The sequence below is a fragment of the Caenorhabditis briggsae genome, assembly GCF_000004555.2.
Source record: "Caenorhabditis briggsae complete genome, chrV, whole genome shotgun sequence".
Taxonomy (NCBI): Eukaryota; Metazoa; Nematoda; class Chromadorea; order Rhabditida; family Rhabditidae; genus Caenorhabditis; species Caenorhabditis briggsae.
In genome coordinates this window covers 5,328,830-5,351,985 of record NC_013488.2, presented here as the reverse complement: position 1 = coordinate 5,351,985, position 23,156 = coordinate 5,328,830, and the positions used below count along the sequence as shown (strand labels likewise).

The 23,156-nt window shown below is 34.0% G+C and overlaps 5 protein-coding genes across 5 annotated transcripts in view; 1 reads left to right on the top strand and 4 right to left on the bottom strand.

The window, feature by feature from the left end:
* CBG12138 overlaps nt 1-361 on the bottom strand; it is a gene marked incomplete at both ends in the record, with an annotated part of 4,042 nt that extends 3,681 nt beyond the window's left edge. The window contains one exon of the mRNA XM_002636171.1: nt 122-361. Within this exon, the coding sequence (XP_002636217.1) occupies nt 122-361 (240 nt within the window). The remainder of the gene's footprint in view (nt 1-121) is intronic.
* Nucleotides 362-614: 253 nt separating this feature from the next.
* CBG12137 lies at nt 615-5,118 on the bottom strand (the record flags this gene model as incomplete). Its single annotated transcript, XM_045237032.1, has 13 exons — nt 615-823; nt 1,004-1,153; nt 1,203-1,272; nt 2,270-2,415; nt 2,785-2,863; nt 2,935-3,016; nt 3,399-3,534; nt 3,792-3,965; nt 4,166-4,235; nt 4,412-4,557; nt 4,717-4,795; nt 4,906-4,987; nt 5,042-5,118. The coding sequence occupies 13 exons, from the start codon at nt 5,116-5,118 to the stop codon at nt 615-617; spliced, it is 1,500 nt and encodes a 499-aa protein (XP_045094767.1).
* Nucleotides 5,119-5,412: 294 nt separating this feature from the next.
* On the bottom strand, nt 5,413-7,141 carry CBG12135 (the record flags this gene model as incomplete). The annotated part of the gene is made up of 6 exons (XM_002636168.2): nt 5,413-5,630; nt 5,858-6,034; nt 6,293-6,362; nt 6,409-6,554; nt 6,720-6,795; nt 7,076-7,141. The coding sequence occupies 6 exons, from the start codon at nt 7,139-7,141 to the stop codon at nt 5,413-5,415; spliced, it is 753 nt and encodes a 250-aa protein (XP_002636214.2).
* A 7,566-nt stretch (nt 7,142-14,707) lies between these two features.
* CBG12134 lies at nt 14,708-17,162 on the top strand (the record flags this gene model as incomplete). The annotated part of the gene is made up of 8 exons (XM_045237031.1): nt 14,708-14,785; nt 15,107-15,218; nt 15,261-15,367; nt 15,413-15,549; nt 15,596-15,738; nt 16,410-16,510; nt 16,569-16,689; nt 16,933-17,162. The coding sequence occupies 8 exons, from the start codon at nt 14,708-14,710 to the stop codon at nt 17,160-17,162; spliced, it is 1,029 nt and encodes a 342-aa protein (XP_045094766.1).
* A 654-nt stretch (nt 17,163-17,816) lies between these two features.
* On the bottom strand, nt 17,817-21,300 carry CBG12133 (the record flags this gene model as incomplete). Its single annotated transcript, XM_045237030.1, has 6 exons — nt 17,817-17,933; nt 18,415-18,806; nt 18,862-19,276; nt 19,666-20,317; nt 20,408-20,732; nt 21,210-21,300. The coding sequence occupies 6 exons, from the start codon at nt 21,298-21,300 to the stop codon at nt 17,817-17,819; spliced, it is 1,992 nt and encodes a 663-aa protein (XP_045094765.1).
* Nucleotides 21,301-23,156: the final 1,856 nt, after the last annotated feature.

Below are 23,156 nucleotides of genomic sequence, written 5' to 3'. Positions count from 1 at the left end.
AGGAGGAGGACGGAAGGAATCCACATTAAATTTTTTTAAATTTATAAGTGACTCTACACCTCTTTTGTTCAAAATTAGGCTTTCAAATTTTGGGAAACTCAAATAAAACTTCAGAACTCACATCATATGGCTCTGTAAGAGGAATTCCAAACTTCAAATGACTTCCTGGAAACGATTTGAAAAGTAAAAGATTCTTCAAAACTCCCTTTCCCTCCTCAAACAACGAAATTCGATTATCATTGACCGCGAATCCGTCCTTCAAAAATTCAATCGTATCGATGATTTCTTTTGGAAAATAACTTTTGATAAATGGAATATGAGATGCCATATGGCACGGATAGAATACCCTTCTGGGTAGCATTTCTGAAAAAATAGAGTTGTTAAAAATTTTCGGCGAAAATAATGTCAGGAAATCTAGAAGTTTTATTTGAAAAACTGTCTTCAAGTTTGCAGAAAACTCAAAAAAAACATTTGAAAAAAAAGAAAAAACAGAAAGTCAAATAGCGAAAACAAGAGGAAAAACAAGTGCGCCAATCAGATTTTTCGCGGGTAGATCAAAAAAAATTGCAATTTTTTGATTTTTAAAAATTTTATTGAAGAAAAAAGCAAAAACTTTAAATTTTAGTAACATTCTTAACATCTTCTTCAATCAAATCCATCGCGTTTTCCGAAAAATCTCCATTACACAAATCTTGATTACAGTAATAAAAAAATCTAAATGTTCCAGATTTTTTTAGTTCCTCAGGCGCTCCATCGCTAACAGTTAAGCATCCTCTGGAAGTTTTTCCGTCTTCATCAGTGGGAAGTTTGTAGCACAGGTGGCCTAGAAAAAATTTTAGGTCTTAAAAAAAATTAAAATCAGTTTTTGGAAATTCGGGCGTTTTCTACTTCCAAAAATTGGACAACTTACTTTAGTTTCCTGGAATTTCTGACTTTTTGAGTTTCTGAATTTTAGAATGTCTGGATTTCTCACCTCTACAATACTTCAACGCCTTCGTCGAACTATCATAATAAGATGAGCTCATATAGCACACAATATTTCCCAAAGGAATCGGAAAAGCTGATTCTCGATTACAAAATTGAGTATTGCATTTACAAGTGATGATAGAATTGCTCAAAGTACAAACGTTTACTGAATTTAGGTCATCGTTGTCTGAAATTTTTTAATTGGGATTCGTGGAAAAAATATATTTTTGACCAACATTCATCATCAGCACATCCTCTGTAAATCGGGTAAGGAGATGGTAAAATGTCACCGAAATCATTCAAAATCTGAAAATAAATCTGAAGGCGAAGATTTGTAAAAAGTTGAAATCTCCGAAAAAAAAAGCCCCAGAAATGGTCCAAAGAATATGATTTTCGAAGGAGTGGGGAAACTTTTCGGGGTTTGTTTTTTTTTAACGAGAGTAGATTTTGACCATTTTCAAGTGCCTGGAGCTCGGCTGTTCAGTTTTCGAACACTTTGAAAACTTAGGAGGGTATGAAACAGACCTATATTGAAAACTTTGCATTTACAGGGTTTCTCAGAAATTCCTAGTTTTTCAGATATTTGTAGACTCCTGAAGGACACCCCTTTTTTATCCGTTTTTGTACTGAAACCTGAAAAAGGAGGTCATTCAGAAATCTGCAAAAAACTGAAAAACTAGGAATTTTCAAAAAATTCTGCGAATACAAAGCTTCATACGCTTGAAAATGACCAAAATGACCGAAACAAACTAGGGAAGGTTGTAACTAGGGTATGAAACTTCGATATGAGACCTATATCATTCGAAAGCTGAAAAAGAGAGTTTTTTAGGTAAAAAAACCATGAATGGATGTTTTTCACAAGATTAGATAACCTACTTTCTTCTCGGAATCGAGAAATTGTGATTTTTTCTAACCTTTGTTACACCGTAGTACTGTGATGATCCCCCAGTAGCACTCAAAACTTGTGAAAACATAGATTCAAATCATCTATGATTAATTTATCACTGTGTATCTCCGAGAAAGAAAAAAATTTTGATGAATTTCGACCTACAAGAACTGGATAAAATTTTTTAGTGTTGATTAACAATGTGTTCTTAACGAATTAAAGAAAGTACGATTTTTAGAATTCAAATGAAAACATTTTTGAAAAAATGCGTTCAGGACATTTTGAAGATTTCCACGAAGACCGAAAACAAAAACAAAAAATATTTAAAAAAAGAGGAATCGAACAACCCTCCCTAGTAAACTGAAAAATATGTTTTTGTATACGGTACATCTTTTAACCTTGAAAAAAGTCACTCACGACTTCCCCCGAATATGAGCAATAATGGCCAAAACAGAAATTATTCTCAATTAAGTCCCCATTAAAACATTTGATAGTTGGAGAAACCGTCAAAGAAACATCCGAAGGAATTGTGAAAGATGGACCATTACATTTTTCAGTGTTGCCTGAAAAAATATTTAAAAGAGGCCAGACACCAAAAAAAAAGTTTTCATGATATTTTGCATAGAGAACCCCCATGAGGGGTTGAACTCATGACAGGCAGCTCAGGGGTACAGCGCCGCTACCGGCTGAGCTACGGGGGCGCGAAGACGCCTGACGACCGATGGTCTACATAAGCGCGGCGCAATTTCGTCCCCCGAACTGTCCCCCGAAATTTTTGCTGTCTCGCCTCCTTTAAAGTGACCGAAAATTAACAGAAAAAAGTTGAATACTGAAAAAATCTATTTCAAAATTATTTGATTTTAAAATAGTCCAAAAATTTTTGAAAATCTAAATACTCAATTTTCAGAAGTTCTGAAAATGTGAAAACTCACAAACACAAGTAACCAGTCCTTTTCTATTGGTTTGACACTGGCGATCCGTTAACAAATCAGCTCGTGTAGTTTTGCATCCCTAAATTTCATAACTTCAGTTCTCAGAATCATATAAAGTGGAAAAATAATCAGTGCCAATCGAATTCAAACCTGTTCTTTTAATCCTCCATTTCTCAAAATCCACGTGCTGAAACAATAGGATCCTGCTTCACAACCATCGGGGCAGTGTGATCTGGAACTTTTCAAAAATTTTCAGACAATTTTTTTTTAAATATTACCCAAATCCAGAACATTCGCATAGGAATTCAGAAGTGGAATTGAAAAATGTGAAAATCAAAAAAACTTCGAGAAAAATCATGGGACTTTGCGAGGGAAATGACTAAACACTGATTGAAAATTGTTATGAGCAAAAATTTCTAATCTAACTTCTACTTTCAATATGATCTAGCGGAGACCAAAGTTTTCTTAATCAGGTTTTCCAATACGCAAATTATAAAGTTGTCTGATTAAAAGGATTGGAAAAACAATCAATTTATTGAAATTGGGGATTAGAATATTAAAAAATTTAAAATTAATTTTTAGCAAATCCTTCTCTCAAAAATTCCCCATTGCACAGATCTTTATCGCAGTATTTATATCTTTCAAAATTTCCAGATTTTTTTGTTTCCACAGGTGCTCCATCGCTAACACTCAGGCATCCTCTGTCATATTGACCTTGGTAGTCCGTGGGAAGAAGATAGCAGAGGTGGCCTAGAAAATTGGAAAAAAGTTAGGCCGTTCAGAATTTCGGAAACTTAGGAATTTTCAAATTCATCAGTTCTAAATGTTTAGTTTTTTAAAATAAACTTTTAGCATATTTTTCTATTTTCCCTACTGTTTTTAGTTTTTCAAAGCTGTCCAAACTTCTAGCGGTATTAATAGAATTTCCCTGCCAAAAAATCATTTTTCAATTTCCCCAAAACTCTACGGAGTTTTCAATTTATTAAAACACTGATTCCCACCTCTACAATATTTCAGCCCTTCTGGAATATTTCCAGTAAATGGAGAGCTCATATAGCACAAAATGTTACCCAAAGAAACTGGAAATGCCGCTTCTCGATTACAAAATGACGAATTGCACCTGCATGAAATTACATTTCCGGATATACTACACATATTTACAGAATTCAAGTCAGCACTGTCTGAAAATTATTTAATTTTTAATATGTTTCAAATTGATGAAGATATCACATTTCCTCTGAAAGATATAAACAAGTAGTCAACTGATAAAATGTTCTTAACATTATGATAAACACTTTATCAGTTGAACACTTTTTGATATCATTTCCAGAAACCAAGATAAGCCTAATCAAAGTTGAAACATATAGGATTTTAAACTTACACTCCTCATCAGAACATCCTCTATAAGCTCGTATATCGGTTGGTATAAGATCGCCAAAATCGTTGATAATCTGAAAAAAATTATGTCATTTATTATCAAGTTTATTTCGGTTCCATTAAATGTATCAAAATGTGTTCAACGGACAAAATGTTTTTGATATCATAATACACATTTTGTCAGTTAATCACTCCACGATATCTTTCGCAGAAAACGGGAAAAATTAGCTCAACAATGACTAAGGTTTACCATTTCCATAGAAAAAGTACAATAATGACCAAAGCAAAAGTTGTCCTGGTTTAGGTCCATATTGAAGCATTTAACAGTTTTCGGAACTATCAGAGCAGCATCAGATGCAACAGAAAATGAGGCGTCGTTGCATTTTTCAGAGTCACCTGGAAATATGAATTTCGAAAAAACATGAAAATCTGAAAAAAAAAACTAGAATTGTGGACTTTTGGAGAAAAATCCAAAAAATTCTAAAATTTCTGAAAATTTTGAAACTGAAAGCATTCTGAAGATCGTCAAAAGTTCTGAAAATTTTAAAAACTCACAAACACAAGTAACCAGTCCTTTTCTGTTTGTTTGGCACTGCCGGCTTGATAATAAATCCGTTCGAGTAGTTTTGCATCCCTGAAATTCAAACTTTCCGGAAATCAAAAAAAATTTATAATTTCTAGGAGCTTCTGGAAATTAAGACTTTTTGGCTCTAATTTTTCGTTCTAACTGTCAAAATATCCAACCTGCCAAACAACATCTCCGCCTAATACTATCCACGTGGTATAGCAGTATGTGCCGGTATCACATTCCTCTAGACAAGCAATTCTGAAAAATTTAAGAAAAACAAAGAAAGTTTTTTTCCCAAAAATGTTCACTCACCCACTATTCGAACATTCACACTTAAAACTTGTGGTGATTTTTATTAAAATCTGTGCGAAAATCAAATATTTTAGCATTGTTGAAATTTTCTGAAAAATAAAAAAATATAGCTTGACCTGAAAAAATTGGAGGGGAAAAAGAAGGAGAAAAATCATGTGCTCATTTTTATTTTTAATCAAAAAAAAAAAAAGAAAATTGTCGACTTGATTAAAGACTAGATTTTATTAATTTCTTCTTGGTTTGGCACGTTTTCAGACAAAATTCCTGAATAAAACTTTTCAAGAAAATGAGCACAATTTTTATGCGAACATTGGAACAAACGATAAATTTTAAAATTCAATGTATTCCTTCAACTTTTCAATTTAACAATTTCATCCACTTTCAGGCGTTCCAGAACCTTCCACACTGTTTGAAATCGGCGTCACCGCATTTTCAGAATAGTCCCCATTACATAAGTCTTCATTACAGATTTTGAAATATCTGGATGCTCCGGGAAGTTTTAAATCAGCAGGTGCTCCATCAGAAACACTAAAGCATCCTCTTGTTATTTTTCCCTTATAATCTGGAGCCGTCATATAACATAAGTGACCTGAAAAATTGTAGTTATTGATGCTAAATTTGTTTTTTGAAAATAAAAATTTCATTGAAAGTCCTGAATTCTAGAAGATTTTTGGACTTATTGGTTTTTAGACTTTCAATGATTTTCAGAATTTTCAGATTTTATTTCAGATTTTTTATGAATTTTTCCTAGTATTTATGATTTGTGGAAGTTTTGAATTTTTCCTAAAATATTCTAAAACCATAAACTCTTCTTACCCCTACAATAGTTCAACGCATCAGGATTAGGATTCGTGGCATGTCCAAAATAACACAACAGATTTCCCAGAGGGACTTGCAATGATTGGTCACGATTGCAGAATTCTGAATTACACTGGCAAATGATACTGTCATCTATTGCATAACAAACATTCGCGGAGTCTGTATCATCGGCGTCTGAAAAAAGTTTGTTTGAAAATTTGAAAAAAAAATCGGTAAATTTTCTAAAAAATTGTTTAACCGCGACGCTTAAGAGCTGTGTCGCTTCAGAACCGCGAAGTTTTAGAACTATGATGATTCAGAACCACGTCTTCTAAGAACCGCGATTTTTCAGAACAACGGCGACTCAGAACCGAAGTTTTCGAATCACGACTTTTCAGAGCAGCGAAGATTTAGAACCATGATGTTTCAGGAAAAAAAAGTTCACAGACTCACAAACTGCATCCGAACATCCCCGTTGTATCTCATAGGATGACTTAAAAACGTCGCCAAAATCGTTCATAATCTGAAAGTTCGATTTCAGTGACTTCCAATAAAAATCAATATTATACCGTTTGTGCTTTATAGGTACAGTAATGACCGAAACAGAAATCGTCGTCTTTCATACTGTAACTATAGCATTTGATGACTGGTGGAGCAGTTAGAGCTATATCTGATGGGATGGAAAACGAGGCGTCGTTGCATTTTTCAGAACTGCCTAAAAAAAATAATAACCACTTCTTATGAGAATCGAAAACAGGATTTCTTCTTTCCCTATCCAAAAAATGAGTCATAAAACTAGATCAAAAATCACACTTCGCCAGTCATCGGATTCTTTAAAAATCGCCCTCATCAATGAATCTACCGTAATCCTTTCACTCACAGACACACGTAACCAGTCCTTTTCGATTCGTTTGGCATTGTCGATCCGTCAGATCGGTACGGGTCGTTTTGCATCCCTACAAATCGACCTTATCAAGTTTTTCTATTTGATTTGGGTTGATTTAAAAGTGATGTAGATCATAGCATTTTTTGTAGTTTGTAGGCAAGTGAAAAATTCGGCGAATAGAAAATCCAGCAATTCAAAAAATAAATCACTAAATTTGAGAAATTTCAAAAAACCTAGAATCTCTGAAATTTGAAAATAAGTCCAAAAGGTTTGAAAATTGGTTTTTGTTTTCAAATTTGAAGTTTATTTTCAAATTTGAAGAAAATAAAAACTCCCAAAATGAGACCCACCTGCTCCTTAATGGCTCCGTGAGCCACAATCCACGTTGTGAAACAATATGATCCAGATTCACACATTTCATCTATGCATCTTGAAAACTTTGACAATTAATTATTGAGTTTTAATTACCTTCAACTTGGAGGGTTTTCTAAGTTATCTAGCTTGGTGGCCTAACTTTCTCAAGATGAGTTTTCTAGGCCACCATATTTTGTGGCCTGGAAATAACCTAATATTCATCTAGGCGTTTTCTAGCCCATTTTAGCACGGTGGCCTATCTCTCTCAAGATGAGTTTTCTAGGCCACAATGGCAAATTACACAGAAAAAAGTAGAATATTTATTTAGTTTGTTTTCAATGTGATTTTTGCATACTGGCCTAACTTTCTCAGGTCGAGGTTCTCAGGCCATTATGGTAAATGACCTAGAAAACGCACTAGGTGAATATTAGACCATTGCTAACTCATAAACGTTAGTGGCCTAGAAAATTAGTTTTTGGAAAGTTAGGCCATCACTCCTGGTCCCAACTCAATATCTTACCCCGTGTAGTATGCTGAACAATGACACCGAAGAGACGCAACATTTTGTATCAAGATAACAATTAAAATTACAACTTGAAACATAAAAAGTAACATTTTTTGAAAGAAAAAATGGGAAGTTAGTTCAATAGATTTCAATCTAATCTAGATTGAAAGTGAGATGAAAAATTTCACCATCATCGTTGCCATGGATTTTTTTCGATTAAAAATTTTGCTTCGAGATTTACACCTGTCTTTGACGGTGTATTACAGATTGGAATCAGGATATTAAAAAGATCGAAAGTGTAAAAAAAGGAAGAAATGAAAGTCTTAAAAAATGAAAACGATTTCTGGAACCTTGGAACTTCCAAATCTATTTTTTTCTATAAGAATTTGTTTATCTGAGGGTCTACTAGTGTTGATTGGGATTTTTTTATTCACAAAATTCTGAAGTCGCAAGATTTCTAAATTCCAAGAGTCTGAGATTCAAACTTGTTGCCTGAAAAAACGGATTTTTTGAAATTCTGTAATTCCAAAGGTCTGAAGTTCCAAAATTCTAAAGTTCAGTGGAAATTATCAACTTCTGAATTTCCTATATTCTGAAAATCTAAAGTTTTGAATTTCAGAATTTCAGAATTTCAGGATTTCAGGATTTCAGAATCTCAGAATCTCAGAATCTCCGAACCTCAGAATCTCAGAATCTCAGAATTTCAGAATTTCAGAATTTCAGGATTTCAGGATTTCAGAATCTCAGAATCTCGGAATCTCAGAATCTCAGAATCTTAGAATCTCAGAATCTCAGGATTTCAGGATTTCAGAATCTCAGAATCTCGAAATCTCAGAATCTCAGAATCTCAGAATCTCAGAATCTCAGAATCTCAGAATCTCAGAATCTCAGAATCTCAGAATCTCAGAATCTCAGAATCTCAGAATCTCAGAATCTCAGAATCTCAGAATCTCAGAATCTCAGAACCTCAAAATCTCATATCCTCAAAATCTTAGAAGAATCTTAGAGAAGAAATAAATTGCTCTTGAATTTCTGAATTTCTGAATTTCTGAATTTCTGAATTTCTGAATTTCTGAATTTCTGAATTTCTGAATTTCTGAATTTCTGAATTTCTGAATTTCTGAATTTCTGAATTTCTGAATTTCTGAATTTCTGAATTTCTGAATTTCTGAATTTCTGAATTTCTGAATTTCTGAATTTCTGAATTTCTGAATTTCTGAATTTCTGAATTTCTGAATTTCTGAATTTCTGAACTTTTGAATTCCCGAACTTCTGATTATTTTTTTCAAAGACTTATAATTTTATTTTTTTAACTCTTAGATTTTTTTTTCGAGTTTCCCATTTTCCGATGTCTCGATAACTTCTGACCAAAAGTTGCTAATCTGAAAAATATTCAAATAGGTTTCCCTGTCTTTAACAACTCAATATAAAAAAGAATTCTCTAAAACTAGAAAATATTGTTTCTTCCTCTTCCTTTAACATACTGATTATAAAAACAGGGAAGTTGTTTTTATGTTCATTTGATCTCCAAAAAAAGAATATGATTCCATTTTTGCAACGGTTTGGACTACGTTCACACTTCCTGTTTCTGACCACCTGCTATGCATACATAAAAATCCATGTCACGTTTTTCATAATGAAAGCAAAAATAAGGGGAAACGCCTAATTTCCTCTTTGATCACTAACACAGCTGCTTGGAAGTTTTTTGGATGCTAGAAATTGTAAAAAATGAAAATTTCTATAGGGAAAAGGGAAACAACGAAACATTCACATCAGATAAGTCTGTTCACTTATCTTCTCCCATGGCTTTTTCTTTTTCTTAGTTTTCCGACTGAACACATTGTAAATTTTCTGTTTACATGACGTAAAACATTTTGTTGGCTGAAAAAAAGATCAGAAAGATTCGAGAAAACGGGTAGTAACCTAGAAGTGGTGTCAGTTTTCATTTGACATAATCGTCATTTTGAATCTTCTGTCTGTTTGTCTGTGCGTCCGTTTGGCTTTACATTTTTCGGAAATTTTTCATCAGCTCTTCTTTTTTGCAGTCTTCAACATCGGAATTTTCGAAATCCTGAATTGCCGAATCAACGAATTCTTGAAATTGGAATATCAGAATTAAGATATTCAGAAATTCCGAAAAGTTTTTATAATGAGAAGCTTGAATCCTTTTTCAAGTTCAGTATTTTTTCGGAAATTTTCCCGCATTTGCAGCTTTTTTGGATTGTAACTTTGTTCACAAATATGATACAATGTCTCAAATACTATCATTTTGTAGTGCTCGTCAAGTTCTATCATATCTAATTTAGTTAGTCAAAAAATATTGGTCCTAAAAGAAACTATGACAGGGCCCGCCACGGCCTGTTTTGGGCCCGTCCGCAAGTATGAAAACTAGAGATGTCTGTTGGTCCTCATGTCACGCTGTACGGTTTTGAAAAGCTTGAAAAATAAGTATAGATCACGTGACCCTTCATGAAAAAGTGAGAAGGTAAGCGGCGACCCAGTGAAAAATTGAATTAGATCGCGCCGAAGGCGCACCAGCTTGCTGGTATCATATAATTTATCAATAGATAGTATATTTGATATAGTATATTCTTGATCATTGATGATTTATTGAAATCTGTTCATCTCCAGATTTTTTTCTGTCTTTGGTCTATAAATGTCTAGACATTCCTTTTTGCTGTTCAGTTGATTTTTGGCCATATTCACAATTTCAGAAGCCTGGAGCTTGGTTGTCAAGTTTGCGATCACTTTGAAAATTTCGGAGGGTGTAAAACAGATCTAGATTGAAAAGATTGCATTCGCAGAAAAGATTGCATTCGGCCCGGCGGGCCCGTCATTTCACAAGTTTTGAAAATTTCAAAAAACACATAAGGGGGACCCTTATGTGATTTTTTTCGATCAAAAATTTTTTTTACGAGTTTTTTCGATTTTTTTTAGATCAAACAGACAAACAATCCAAAAAAAATGGAGAAAATTATATTGAGAGCTCAAAATGTGGTTCAAAAATACAAAATTTTTGATACCGGGCCCGGGCCTTGAAAATTTTCCCAGGCCCGGAATTTTACAAGTATGATTTCCTGGGATTTGTTACGGTCCGTACTTGGAAATGTCTAAAATTCTGAGTTTCTGAATTTCTGAATTTCATAATTTGATTTGAATTTTTGAACTTCTGAGTTTCTGAGTTTCTGAATTTCCGAATTTCTGATTTTTTAATTTTCAAATTTCTGAATTTCTCTGTTATCGAATTTCTTGAATTCTGTCAAATTTCCAAGTTTTTAGTTTTTTTTCAGTTTTTGTTATTTTTGAATTTCTGAATGTCTGATCTTGCATTTTTTCAAACTTCCAAAGTTCCAATAATCTGAATTTCTGAATCTTATTTCTTCGAATTTATTGGAGGTTCTGAGCTTTTGAATTCCCAAATTCTAAGAAATTCCTAACTACTTTTGCAGAACGCCAAAGTTTACTGTTTTCCACTGAAAGCAGTACTGTATTTCCGTCAAAATCTCATTTCGTATCAAATATCAAAGTCCACTATATATCCCCCCACCCTTTAAACATAATCCGTCCAAGAAAACAAAGAGACATTCTCCGTATCATTTTGCTTTCACCTATATGCGTGTGATCTTCCTCTCTTTAATATGCCTTTGCAAACCTCGTTCCTGCCGAAATTCCCTTTTTTCGCTAATCTTCGAACATCTCATTGCGCCTCCTCTGTCGTTTATCAAATACATGCTTCTAGTGTCTTCGATTCTTGTTACCTTGTTCCGATTTATTTACAATGAGGGGACAAAGGTTGTTTCTGGAAATTCTTAAATTCTGCGTTTCTGAAATGAAAAGGTTCTAACGTTGCGAAATTTTTAGTTTTCAAGATTCTGAAACTTAAAAAATCTTGAATTCAGAAATTCAGACGCTCTTAGTTTCTGAAATTTAGTAATCCTGATGTTTAGAAATTCTTAAGTTGAAATTTTCAAAACTCGAAATTTTGAAATTTTGAGATCCTGAAACCCTCGGGAATTGGAAATTTTCGATATTCCAAAACTCCGAAATTACGACATTTCTTTCTAAAACTTCTAGATTCTGAAAATTCGAGATTGTGGAATACTGAAATTCAAACATTTGAAACTGCCGAAATTCCTAAAGTTTGAAATTATGATATTCGAAATTCTGAAGTTTAAAAACTCCTTAAGTCCAAAATTTTGAAATCAGGAGAATTTAGAGTTTCAAGATTCTGAAAGTCTTGAAAATCTGAAGTTGCAAAGTTCTGAAATCTGTTGATCTTGAATTTCATGTTTCCGAAATTCTAAAAATATGAAACTCTAACATTTTGAAATTCTGAAATCCTTAATTTCCAAGATTCTGAAATTTCACGGCTTTGAAACCACAAAATTCTAAAATTCCGAAATTCTGAAATTCCAACATTCTGAAGTTCCGAAATCAGAAGTCGGTAATTGCAAGAATTTTCGAGATTCCAGAATTATATAATCCTTAGATTCAAACTATTTTATAATTTCGAAATAAGAAAGGTTCATGATTCTGAAATTCAAATTTGATTTGAAACTTTATCTTTCACTTCCCCACGCCTTCTATTCCATTCCCGAATCTCCTCCAAAAATTCCAAACGAATACAGAACGATATTCTGATTTTTCTTGTCACTAGATTGGTCACACAAGTCAGTCTCTTTTCCCAGTACATGTCCATATTTTCTGCGTCTCGCAGTTTTTATTCAATCCATCCCTTTTTTCCTTTTGTCTTATCCCCAAAAACCATCAACAGATGGCGTAGAATGGACGACTGTCTATTAGCCACTCGTCCATCTTTCATCAAATTGATGAGAACAGAAAAAAAGAATGCTTGTTTTTGGCTTTTTCTTCCTTTTCTTCTCTGACTTCCTGATTTGCCAATGTTGATTCTTTTTTGGTACCTTGTATCCTTTTTCTCTTTGTTTTTTAGTTCTACATTCTTTCGAAGACCCGGAAATTTTTGTTGTACAATTTTAAATAAGTGTAGGTCATTTTTCATGAAACGCCGAACAATTTTGATGGTGTTTCCCTACTTTTTTCTTCGAAAATTCGTCCACTATCTTCAAAAATCGCTTATCACAATGATAGAAGATGAAGTTTTTTTTTTATCAATGATCAAAAAATCGTGAATCCCAGAATCTAAAAACGTCAGAATCTCAGGTTTTCAGAATCTCAGGTTTTCAGAATCTCAGAATCTCAGAATCTCAGAAACTCAGAATCTCAGAATCTCAGAATCTCAGAATCTCAGAATCTCAGAATCTCAGAATCTCAGAATCTCAGAATCTCCGTTTTTTAGAACCCCAGGATGTAAGAATCTCAGAATCTCCGTTTTTTAGAACCCCAGGATGTAAGAATCTGAAGATCTTAGAATTCCGAAATCAAAAATTCTAGACTTTCAGGATCTCAGAAGAAATACACGTTCTGAGAATATCAAATTTCCTAAATTTCGTAGTATCTCAGAATCACTGATTTTCCGAATCAGTGATTTACAGAATCCCAGGATGTCAGAATGTCAGAATCTGCAGATTCTCTATGTTCAGAATCTCAGAATCTCAGAATCTCAGAATCTCAGAATCTCAGAATCTCAGAATCTCAGAATCTCAGAATCTCAGAATCTCAGAATCTCCGTTTTTTAGAACCCCAGGATGTAAGAATCTGAAGATCATAGAATTCCGAAATCAAAAATTCTAGACTTTCAGAATCTCCGAAGAAATACACGTTCTGAGAATATCAAATTTCCTAAATTTCGTAGTATCTCAGAATCACTGATTTTCCGAATCAGTGATTTACAGAATCCCAGGATCTCAGAATGTCAGAATCTGCAGATTCTGGATGTTCAGAATCTCAGACTCTTAGAAAAACGGAATCTAAAAATTCTAGATTTTCTGAATCTCAGAATTCATAAAAATAAATCTCTTTTTTTTTTGAAATTTTCGGGCTTTCAATTATTTTCGATTATTTCTATTTGTCCGGATGTCCCACAATTATTTTCTTCTGCGTCACCACTTTAACGAACAACCATTCATCAACCAAAAATCTACATTTTTTCCGCCTTATCTCTTGTCCTTCATCTTTTACCGAAGCATTTTTCAACGTTGTTTCGATGACGTCTCCAGCTTCTTCTTCTGTAGACTTCACCTTTTTTCTATGATTTTCTCATAGATCAGTCACCAAAAACTGACGGCATGCGTCAATTTGAAAGAGGGAAATCACAGATTTCCTGATTTCGAGTGACCAATTTTCCACTTTATTTCCGCTGTTTGAATTGTTTTATTGGTCAATGGAAAACCACTTTTTTGGTTTTAGGAACAGTTTTTGGCAGTTTTAAAGGCGTTGAAAATTCGGAGAAGTTTCCATTTTTGGTTTTGGCCGAAGCTCAACTTTTTTCGCTTTTCAAAATGTTTTCGTAAATTTTGAAACTACTGGAAAACCTCGGTATTGTTAGATCAAACATTTGAAAATTACCAGAAAATCACAAATTCAGAAATTCAGAAAATTACAATAAATATGAAAAAGTTTACATTATTCTGTCGTTCGTAAAGAATACGTTTTCTGAATCCCTACATGATTTACTTGATTTGTCCTGTCATCGTCAATTTAAGAATTTATTATTTTTAACTAATAATAAATCATGTTTTATTTAACGACCCCACTCTTTCGCCGATTTCTTCATTTTCTTTCATTTCATCCTGTATGATCTGAATCATAAAATAAACATGATAAATGTTCTCCCCTTTAAGCTTCATCTTCAAAAAATTGGAAACAGAAAAATCAAGAAGATCTCCTTCAAAAATTAGCTTCCAATCAGAATTAATGGAGGATTTAAATCAAGCAAAAGTTGCGCAATTAATTTCGCTAATTATCTTTTTAACCTTAACCGATTTTTAAAAAAATCAATATTTTTCATTTAAACTTTTCCATCTTTGGAAAATCCAAGAAAGAAGTGAAACTGAGTAGTTTTCTGAAATTACTGAAAAAAATGTTTTTCAGATGTTTGGTTTTTGTTTCTTCCATGTTTCCATTGCTCTATTAATGTTTTTCGAAGGATTCTGAATTTTTAAGCTGAATCATCAAAATTTTCAGATAACCAAAATCACAAATTATGCCAAATGACACTTTTACAGTCAATACGGAAGAATATCGGCCAGCCGAATGGGAAGATGAGGATTTTTGTATAAAGGTGAGCTAGTTGAGATTCTCAGGTTCTGAGGTTCTGAGATTCTGAGATTCTGAGATTCTGAAATTCTGAGATTCTGAGATTCTGAGATTCTGAAATTCTGAGATTCTGAAATTCTGAGATTCTCAGGTTCTGAGATTCTGAGATTCTGAGATTTTGAGATTCCGAAATTCTGAGATTCTCAGGTTCTGAGATTCTGATATTCTAAGATTCCGAGATTCTGAGATTCTGAAATTCTGAGATTCTAAGTTTCTGAGATTCTGAGATTCTGAGATTTCTAAAACATTTTATTTTCAGGTTCCCCGTACAAGTCGCGAAAATCAGCAGTTGAAATATGGGCATGTGGAAGATGACAACACAGACATTGCCTATTTAAATTTTCCCATTCTCCGAGCCAGCTTAATTTTCACTATCATATCAGTGACAGCTTTTATCAGTAAGATTCTAAGATTTTTTTATTATTAAACACAATTTTCAGTCGCCGTTCTTGCCGCTCTTCCCACAAATTATAAACCTTTACATGAGACAGAACTAATCGATAATTCCATAATTATCATTTACGGAGCAAAAATTTGGAGATGTCGGGTAAAATTTTTTTGTTTCAAAATTTTCAAAGAAAAGTATTTTCAGACATATCTGAAATTCCCAGACGACGGGTTACTGTCAATATTGAATCTGCTGGAATTGAATGTTTGGGGAAATGTGATTTTTCGTCTTGCCACATGTCTAACAATAGCTATTCGATTCTTTCATAGCATTGTTTTTAGGTTTGTGCGCCTTTAAATGATTTTTGGGAATTCTAGAATTTTTCAGAAATCTTTTGCTGAATGGATTTTGGAAAGATGTCCCAAATCCGATTTTTCGATGGTTATGTGATTTGATGCCGATGATCACATTGATTGAGACGAGTGCATTGGCAATGTTTAGTGTTATCACAATGCATAGTGATTTTAAAGGTTTGTTGGGAAATCATTAAAGAATTTAAAATTAAAACTGTTGAACACATTGTTCACATTTTCATGAAATAAACTTTCACCATTTTTGATTTCCAAAAAGTTACAAAATTTCTTTGGTTTTCGATTTTTTGATTTTCTTGATTTAAAAACAATTTTGAAATCTCTCAAATTTTCAGCTTTTAGAAAGTTTTTAATATCAAAACGTTCGAACTCCAAGATTTTGAACAATTTCTGAATTTCTGAATTTCTGAATTTCGGAAATTTTTTAGTTTCTTGAATCTTTGTGGAATATTTGAAATTTTGAAATTTTCAACTTTTCTAGAATTTCAGGAGATTTTGAAATTTCCAAAAAAAGAAACTAAGAAATGCTTGGGAAATGCAGAAAGTTCAAAATTCTGTAACTCGGTTTTCTCGAAATTTTTGAAAATTTGGAGATTCAGGAAATAACTCTTTCGAAACTTTCAATTTTTTGAAATTCCGCGATTTCTGAACGAAAATTAGAATTTCAGTTTTTTTTGAATATCAGAATCTTAGAATCTGAAAATCAAATAATCTGGAAATCTGAAAATTTCACATCAAATTTTTTTGGAATTTTTGAAAATTAGAAATGTTCAACTTTTCTGGAACTCCAGGAGTTCTAAAATTTTTTTTAATTTCTAATTTTTTTTCAGACATCAATCATTTCTGCAAATCTACCTTCGCAATTGTATCCGTTGTTAACATGTGTATTCCAACAGTGTTTCATTTCATTCTCTCCATAAACAGTTCAAAGGTAAGAATCTCAGATTTTCAGAACTTCAAAAAAATCCAAAAATTCAAAAAATTTTCAGAAATCCGTAGCTAGCCTAATGTTCACCAGAGCAGTATGTTCTATAGTTTTCGGTTACTGTGCTCCACAGTATTTCCAATTTCATATCGGATGGACCAAAGAGTCATTGTGCCATTCTTACAGTGAGCTTTTATTAATGAAATTCAGAAATTCGAGAATTCTGAAATTCTAAAATCATAAAGTCAAAAATGATAAAATATCCAAAAGTTTCGATATTTCACAGATTCCAAATAATACAAAATTTCCGTAACTTTCACAAAATTCGAAAAATCTGAAATTCCGGATTTCCACAAAACTAAAAAAAAACATTACATTTTCTTATTTTTTTTTCAATAAAACAAAACTTCCTATGGTCTTTTTTTCAGTCCCGCGCCACTTCGCCATAATGGAATACAGTCTATTTTTGGCATATATCACATTTCATCTCTTGGCTCTAAAAGATCTTCAAGGACTCCAATTCATCTGTTATCCACGATCATGTAGTGGAGAATGTGAACCATTGGATCCACAAAATTACGAAAAAGGAGAGAAATATGAGCATTGTCGAGCTTATGAGCACAATCAATGGAGGCTGAAGAATAATATGAAGTTTTGAAAAATTTCTAAAATTTTTGTGAATTTCTCTTACAGGTTCTCTTCATGAAACTATAGTGTTCTCATGATTCTCTTTTTGAAAATAAAAGTATTTTTTGAAAATACCGAATAACAGGTTGCTAAGTTTCAGAATCTCAGAATCTCAGAATCTCAGAATCTCAGAATCTCAGAATCTCAGAATCTCAGAATCTCAGAATCTCAGAATCTCAGAATCTCAGAATCTCAGAATCTCAGAATCTCAGAATCTCAGAATCTCAGAATCTCAGAATCTCAGAATCTCAGAATCTCAAAATCTCAGAATCTCAGAATCTCAGAATCTCAGAATCTCAGAATCTCAGAATCTCAGAATCTCAGAATCTCAAAATCTCAGAATCTCAGAATCTCAGAATCTCAGAATCTCAGAATCTCAGAATCTCAGAACCTCAGAATCTCATATTCTCAGAATCTCAGAATCTCAAAAATCTTTGAATTTCTGAAATTCTGAATTGCTTTTTAACATTTCAAACTTCTCTTCCCATTTTTCAAAAATGTATTCATTTTTTTACAAAAATATTATCACAATTCAATTTTGAAATTATCACAGATTAATATCATTATTGACAGATTACAGACTACAAAAATTATTTTTCACAAAAAAAACTTTAACATTTCTTCTTCACAGCGACTCGATCTCCTTGTACATCTTTGCAATTTGTGGTGCAAAGTAGTCTTCCAAAATCTTACGACGATTTTTCAATGTGGAGGTCACGAGTCCGTTTTCTTCGCTGAATTCCTGGAAATGGGAAAAAATAGTATCGTTAATGGAAAAATTGCGAAATTTCGGGTTCTGGAAATCTAGGTTAAATTTGTCAGGTTCTTCTAAAAATTTCAGAAAATACAAAGCAAGTTTATTATTTCTCAGTTAGAAATATTTTTGAGATTCATATTCTTAGGAAATACCGTTTTTAAAGAAGACAGTTCACATTGTGACCTTCTTCCTAATTTAATGGAGTTTCTGAAGCCGAGAAAGTTTGGAAATTTCGAAAATTGCGAAAATTCAAAAATCCGAAAATCAGATTTGATTAAAAAAGTTGACTTTTTCATTGAATTAGTCCGAATTTTGAGCCAATTCTTCTCGATTCTTGTGAAGAAACCGAAAAATTGTCAACTGATAAAATTTTGAGCATAAAGTCAACATTATTTTATCAGTTGACCACTTTCTGATATCTTTTGAAGGAACCGCGATTGACCACTTTAAAGATCAAACATCCCACCTGCAGTGTCAAATGCACATTTCGAATCAGCTCAATAGTCTGTAATCCATTTTCCTTTGCGTATTTGTTCAATTCCAGAATCACTGCATCCTTAACTTCCTTCTTCTCTATTATCACCTCAATAACTTTTCCCTTTCCTTCCAATGTCTTCACAGGAGGAAGCTGTTTGAAACGTGGCAAGTCTAGAACCACAATTCCCACCAAGAAAGAGCGTTCGGTGTTTCCAGTGACGTAAATTTGAGTAATCAGTGGAGAGTTTGCGTAAATTGCCTCAATTTGGATTGGTGAGACAAAATCTCCTTGACAGAGTTTGAACATTTCGTTTTTGCGGTCAATGATTTGGAGGGCACCCGTTGGAAGCCATTTTCCAATGTCTCCAGTGTGAAGCCAACCTGAAATTTCACTTTTTTCAAGCACCGATGTCCTAATTGTAAGAGCCAAACTAACCTTCCGAATCAATAGTCTTGGCGGTCAGTTCTGGATCCTGGAAGTATCCAGTCATCAGTGCTGCTCCCTTGAAGCACACCTCTCCCTCATCATTCATCGCCAAATAATTTTTTTCAGGAACATCGACAAGCTTCACTTGGGACCATGGAGCTGGTCCACCAACATTTCCGTAAGTGGTGTCCCATGGAAGAGTCAATGTGCCAGCTGCACTGCATTCTGTTTGGCCGTATCCTTCGACCAATGGACATCCGTAGGCATATCGAGTGAAAGTCTTGACTTCTTTGGTCACTGGAGCACCTCCTGTTGTTAGCACTTTGATTTTGCCACCTAACATTAGTTTGAGCTTCTTGAAAACGATTTTGTCGAAGAATGTGTCGTAGCGGAGCACGCCGTTCTGGAGTTGGCGAGCTTTGGTCTGGAAAATTCGGATTATTTTGAAGAAATCGATTGCCTAACTGATCTAATATCGCTCCACCTTTACTAACTCCACTTTCAATTATCTCAATTTCCGTAAAAGATTTTGAAAAGTTTGAAAGCTATAAAAATGTTAAGGTTATCATGACAAACATTTTATCAGTTGATAAATTTATTACATCTTTCATAGAAATTGAGATAATTGAGCTCAAATTCAGAGACGTTTAAAAAAACTACGAGATATGAGAAAGCTTTGAGAAGCGAGAGTGTGTGTCTGTCTGCGTCTCTCCCTCAAACTTCCAAACGCTGTATCTTACAAAAAAAGCTAAAAAAAGTCCGTTCTTACTGGTTTCTAGGGCGTTTTGAAAAAAAAGCCATGAACGATTCAACTGTTACAGCCCAATTCCCAAAGCTCACCTTCTTAGCATACTCGAACAGTTTTCTCGCGATAAACCCCTTTTTGGCGACTCCATTGTGCACAGCTTCATACAACTTGTTCAATAAACGTGGCACCAATGAAACAATCGTAGGCTGAAGAGCCTGAATCTGTGGTATCAAGGTGGCAGCATTTCCGTTGTAGATCCCAATTTTTCCTCCGAAATAAATAGCCAAAGTCTGCATTAGGTGTTCGTAGATGTGGGCTAAGCTCAGGAAACTGAAGTAGGTGTCTTCTTGACCGAACTTCCATTTATAGGCGATGGTCCAGGAAGTGAAGATTCCGGAGACAGCAGCCAGAAGACTTCCATGGGACATTTCGACTCCTTTTGGTCGTCCTGTTGTTCCGCTTGTGTGGCAAATCACATAAATTGTCTCAGGTTTTGGTTTTATTGGATTTCTCTTATTTCTCTTTCCGATCTCTTTGAACTCGTCGAAACTAAGAATTTCGACTTCATCGTGCTTCTGAGAAGTCGTCGAATGGTCCAGAATAATCAATGTCTTCATTGATTGAAGACGTTCTGGAGTTTTGGACGATAGAAAGCCCTCGGCACGTTTTGCGTTTTCACAGAAGATGATTTCCAGTTTGCAGTTGTCGATGATGTCGCTGGAAGTTTTTTTTTTTTGAATTTCAAAATTTTTTATCAGAACTATCGGCAATTTTTTTTACTACTAAGATATTTTCTCAATAACCAACCACAAAGTCTCCAGCTTGGACTGATGGTAGAGGGGTACTGTAGTCAAGTCGAATCCAGAAATTCCATGCATAGTATGCATGTAATTTCTCGAATGAATTCCAGCGATTCCGATCAACTTGTTGGTTGAATGCAATTTCGTCATGATTGCCAAAATTGCGGATCCGATGATCGTGGCTTGCTCGACGCCTTCTCGGTAGGTGGTGTAAACGTGTCTTCCGTTTACAGATTCTCCAAAAAGTTGACCATTCGGATTGAGTTGAGCACTACGAGTCAGCACATCCCAAACTGTTTTGGTGATGCCGTCAGGGCAACCGGTGATGGGTTCTGGAAGAAATTTAGGATTTAAAAAAAAATCTTCGAATTTCCAAATCTCAGAAAATCTAAATCTCAAAATTTTAGATTTTCTGAATTTCAGAGGCTCAGAATCTGAGTATCTCAGAACCTCAATTTTTATTTCAGGATGTCAGCATACCCGATCTTCAGAATTTCAAAAATTCAGAGTATCAGAATCTCAGATTCTTAGAAATTTCGTAATTTCAGCATTTCAGAATTTCAGAATCTTCAAATCTGAGTATCTCGGAATCCGAGAACCTCAGAATCTCAGAATCTCAGAATCTCAGAATCTCAGAATCTCAGAATTTCAGAATCTCAGAATCTAAGAATCTAAGAATTTCAGAATCTCAGAATCTCAAAATATCAGAATCTCAGAATCTCAAAATCTCAAAATCTAAGAATCTAAGAATCTCAGGTTCTCCGAATCTCAGAAAATTCAAAATTTCAGAAATTAAAAAATCAATTTACTGGAAATCTGAACACTCTCTCTGATCCGTTCGGGACCATCAATGAGTCTCGAAAATTGCTCAGGATGTGCCAACATCTTTTTCTGGCCCATTTTTCGTTTTCTAGGAGGATCTGAAATAATTTCAAATTTCCGGAAAAGTAGAGCAAAATTTCAAAAAGAAAATACAAGTTTTTGAAGAGCTGTAGATTAAAAATAGAAAATTTCCAAAAAAAATGACCCAGCCAGAATCCATTAGGAGGCTACAACTTCGCTACAATTCCTTCGATTCAAATCTAACTTTTTTCGGGAACAAGCAGAAAACTGTCATCTAAAGAAATAGTAAAATAACTCGTGGAAACGCAGAGAATGAGGGAAAGTAGTGAGGGATGACCTCATTTCAATTTCCCTCGCCGGATCGTGTTTCTTTTTCGTGGATTAATCCATTTTTCGGGATGAAACGTCCGGTAGTGAGGGGGGATTTCGTGTTTCTTATAATAAGCGTGAGGAACAGAGTAAATTGGATTAGAACATTGCGATGAAAGGAGAAGTTTTGAGGGAGTTATTAAGACAAATAGGATGTTCAAAAGTAGCAGATGTTTTTTTTATTCAAGAAAAAACATTTTAAAACTGACTAGTTTTGGTCCGTTTGCTCCATTTTTGGTTCAACTGAGAATTTTTTGAATTCCCGCCAATAAGTAAAACCAGTCGGTTTACGCCTCCTCGGGGCTAACCACGGTTTACTGCGGTGAAACGAAGAAGACTTCAAAATCAACATTTCGAAAAACTGAAAGTTTGGGCATCAACTAAGACACATTTCTGATCTATCTGTCCGGGTTCCAACTCAACCGGTTAACTTTGAGTGGGTGTAAAGGCGCGCTACATACATACGCACATACAAAATCTGGTGAATGTTATTAGTATTGATATTGATTCGAGACAGACTTCAATTTTTCAAAATTTTCAAGGATTTCAAAAAATTAGTAAATTTGAGGATTGGAAAATTAACACTAACTGAGATAAAAAGAAAAAAGGGAACAATTTTTTGAAGTTTAGATTTTAAAAAAGCATTTTGAGATTTTCGAAAATTTAATATAAAACATGGAACATGGAACAATTTAAAAATTGGAGTTTCAAAGTTCTTGAATTTGATTTTTTTTTCAGAATTTTTGAAAAATAGTAATCAAGAAAACAATTTCAAGCCAAGTCTTCAACTAGAAAACGTAAAAAAAGCTTTCTGTCAACTTTTACCAAATTTATCTCGATTCCTGGAAAAGGTATCAAAAAATGCTCAACTGATAAAATATTTGTGACATTATTCGTAACATTTCGTCAGTTGACCACTTTTTGATATCTTCCACAGGAAATGAGATAAATTATCTCAAAATTGAATTAAGGTCACATTTACCGGAGTCTCTTGTCGGTTAATATTGAAGGCTTACCGTCGGAGTGGCTCTTTTTAAACTCATATATATCATTTCCAGTGGAAAACACCAAAAAGAGGTCAACTGACAAAGTTCTTATCATAATATCAAAAATATTTTGTCAGTTAACCACGTTTTGATATCTTTCACAGAAAATGAGATATGACCTAAATTTCTCGAGTTAGCGGAGGCCGCCGCAAAAACTGAGCATATATTTGAAAATGAAATTTCATCCTCTTTCGAATGATATAGGTCTCGTCCCATAACTCCACATCTTCTGTGAGTCATTCCCTAGTAAGTCTTATATTCAACATTCCAAGGGCTCATTTTAAATTTTTTTGCCTATTACTGCAACATATAAAAATGACAAAAATAACTAACCTAACTTTTCACCTATACCTCTATCCCTTTTATATATACCCCGGAGACCCAATTTGTGGGCGTGAAAAGAGTCGCGCGGGCAGTGAAAACCGCAACACAAAGACACAAAAAAAGGGGGATTACTGTATTTTCTATCCCATCTGTTGTTTACAGCCATCTGAGGGG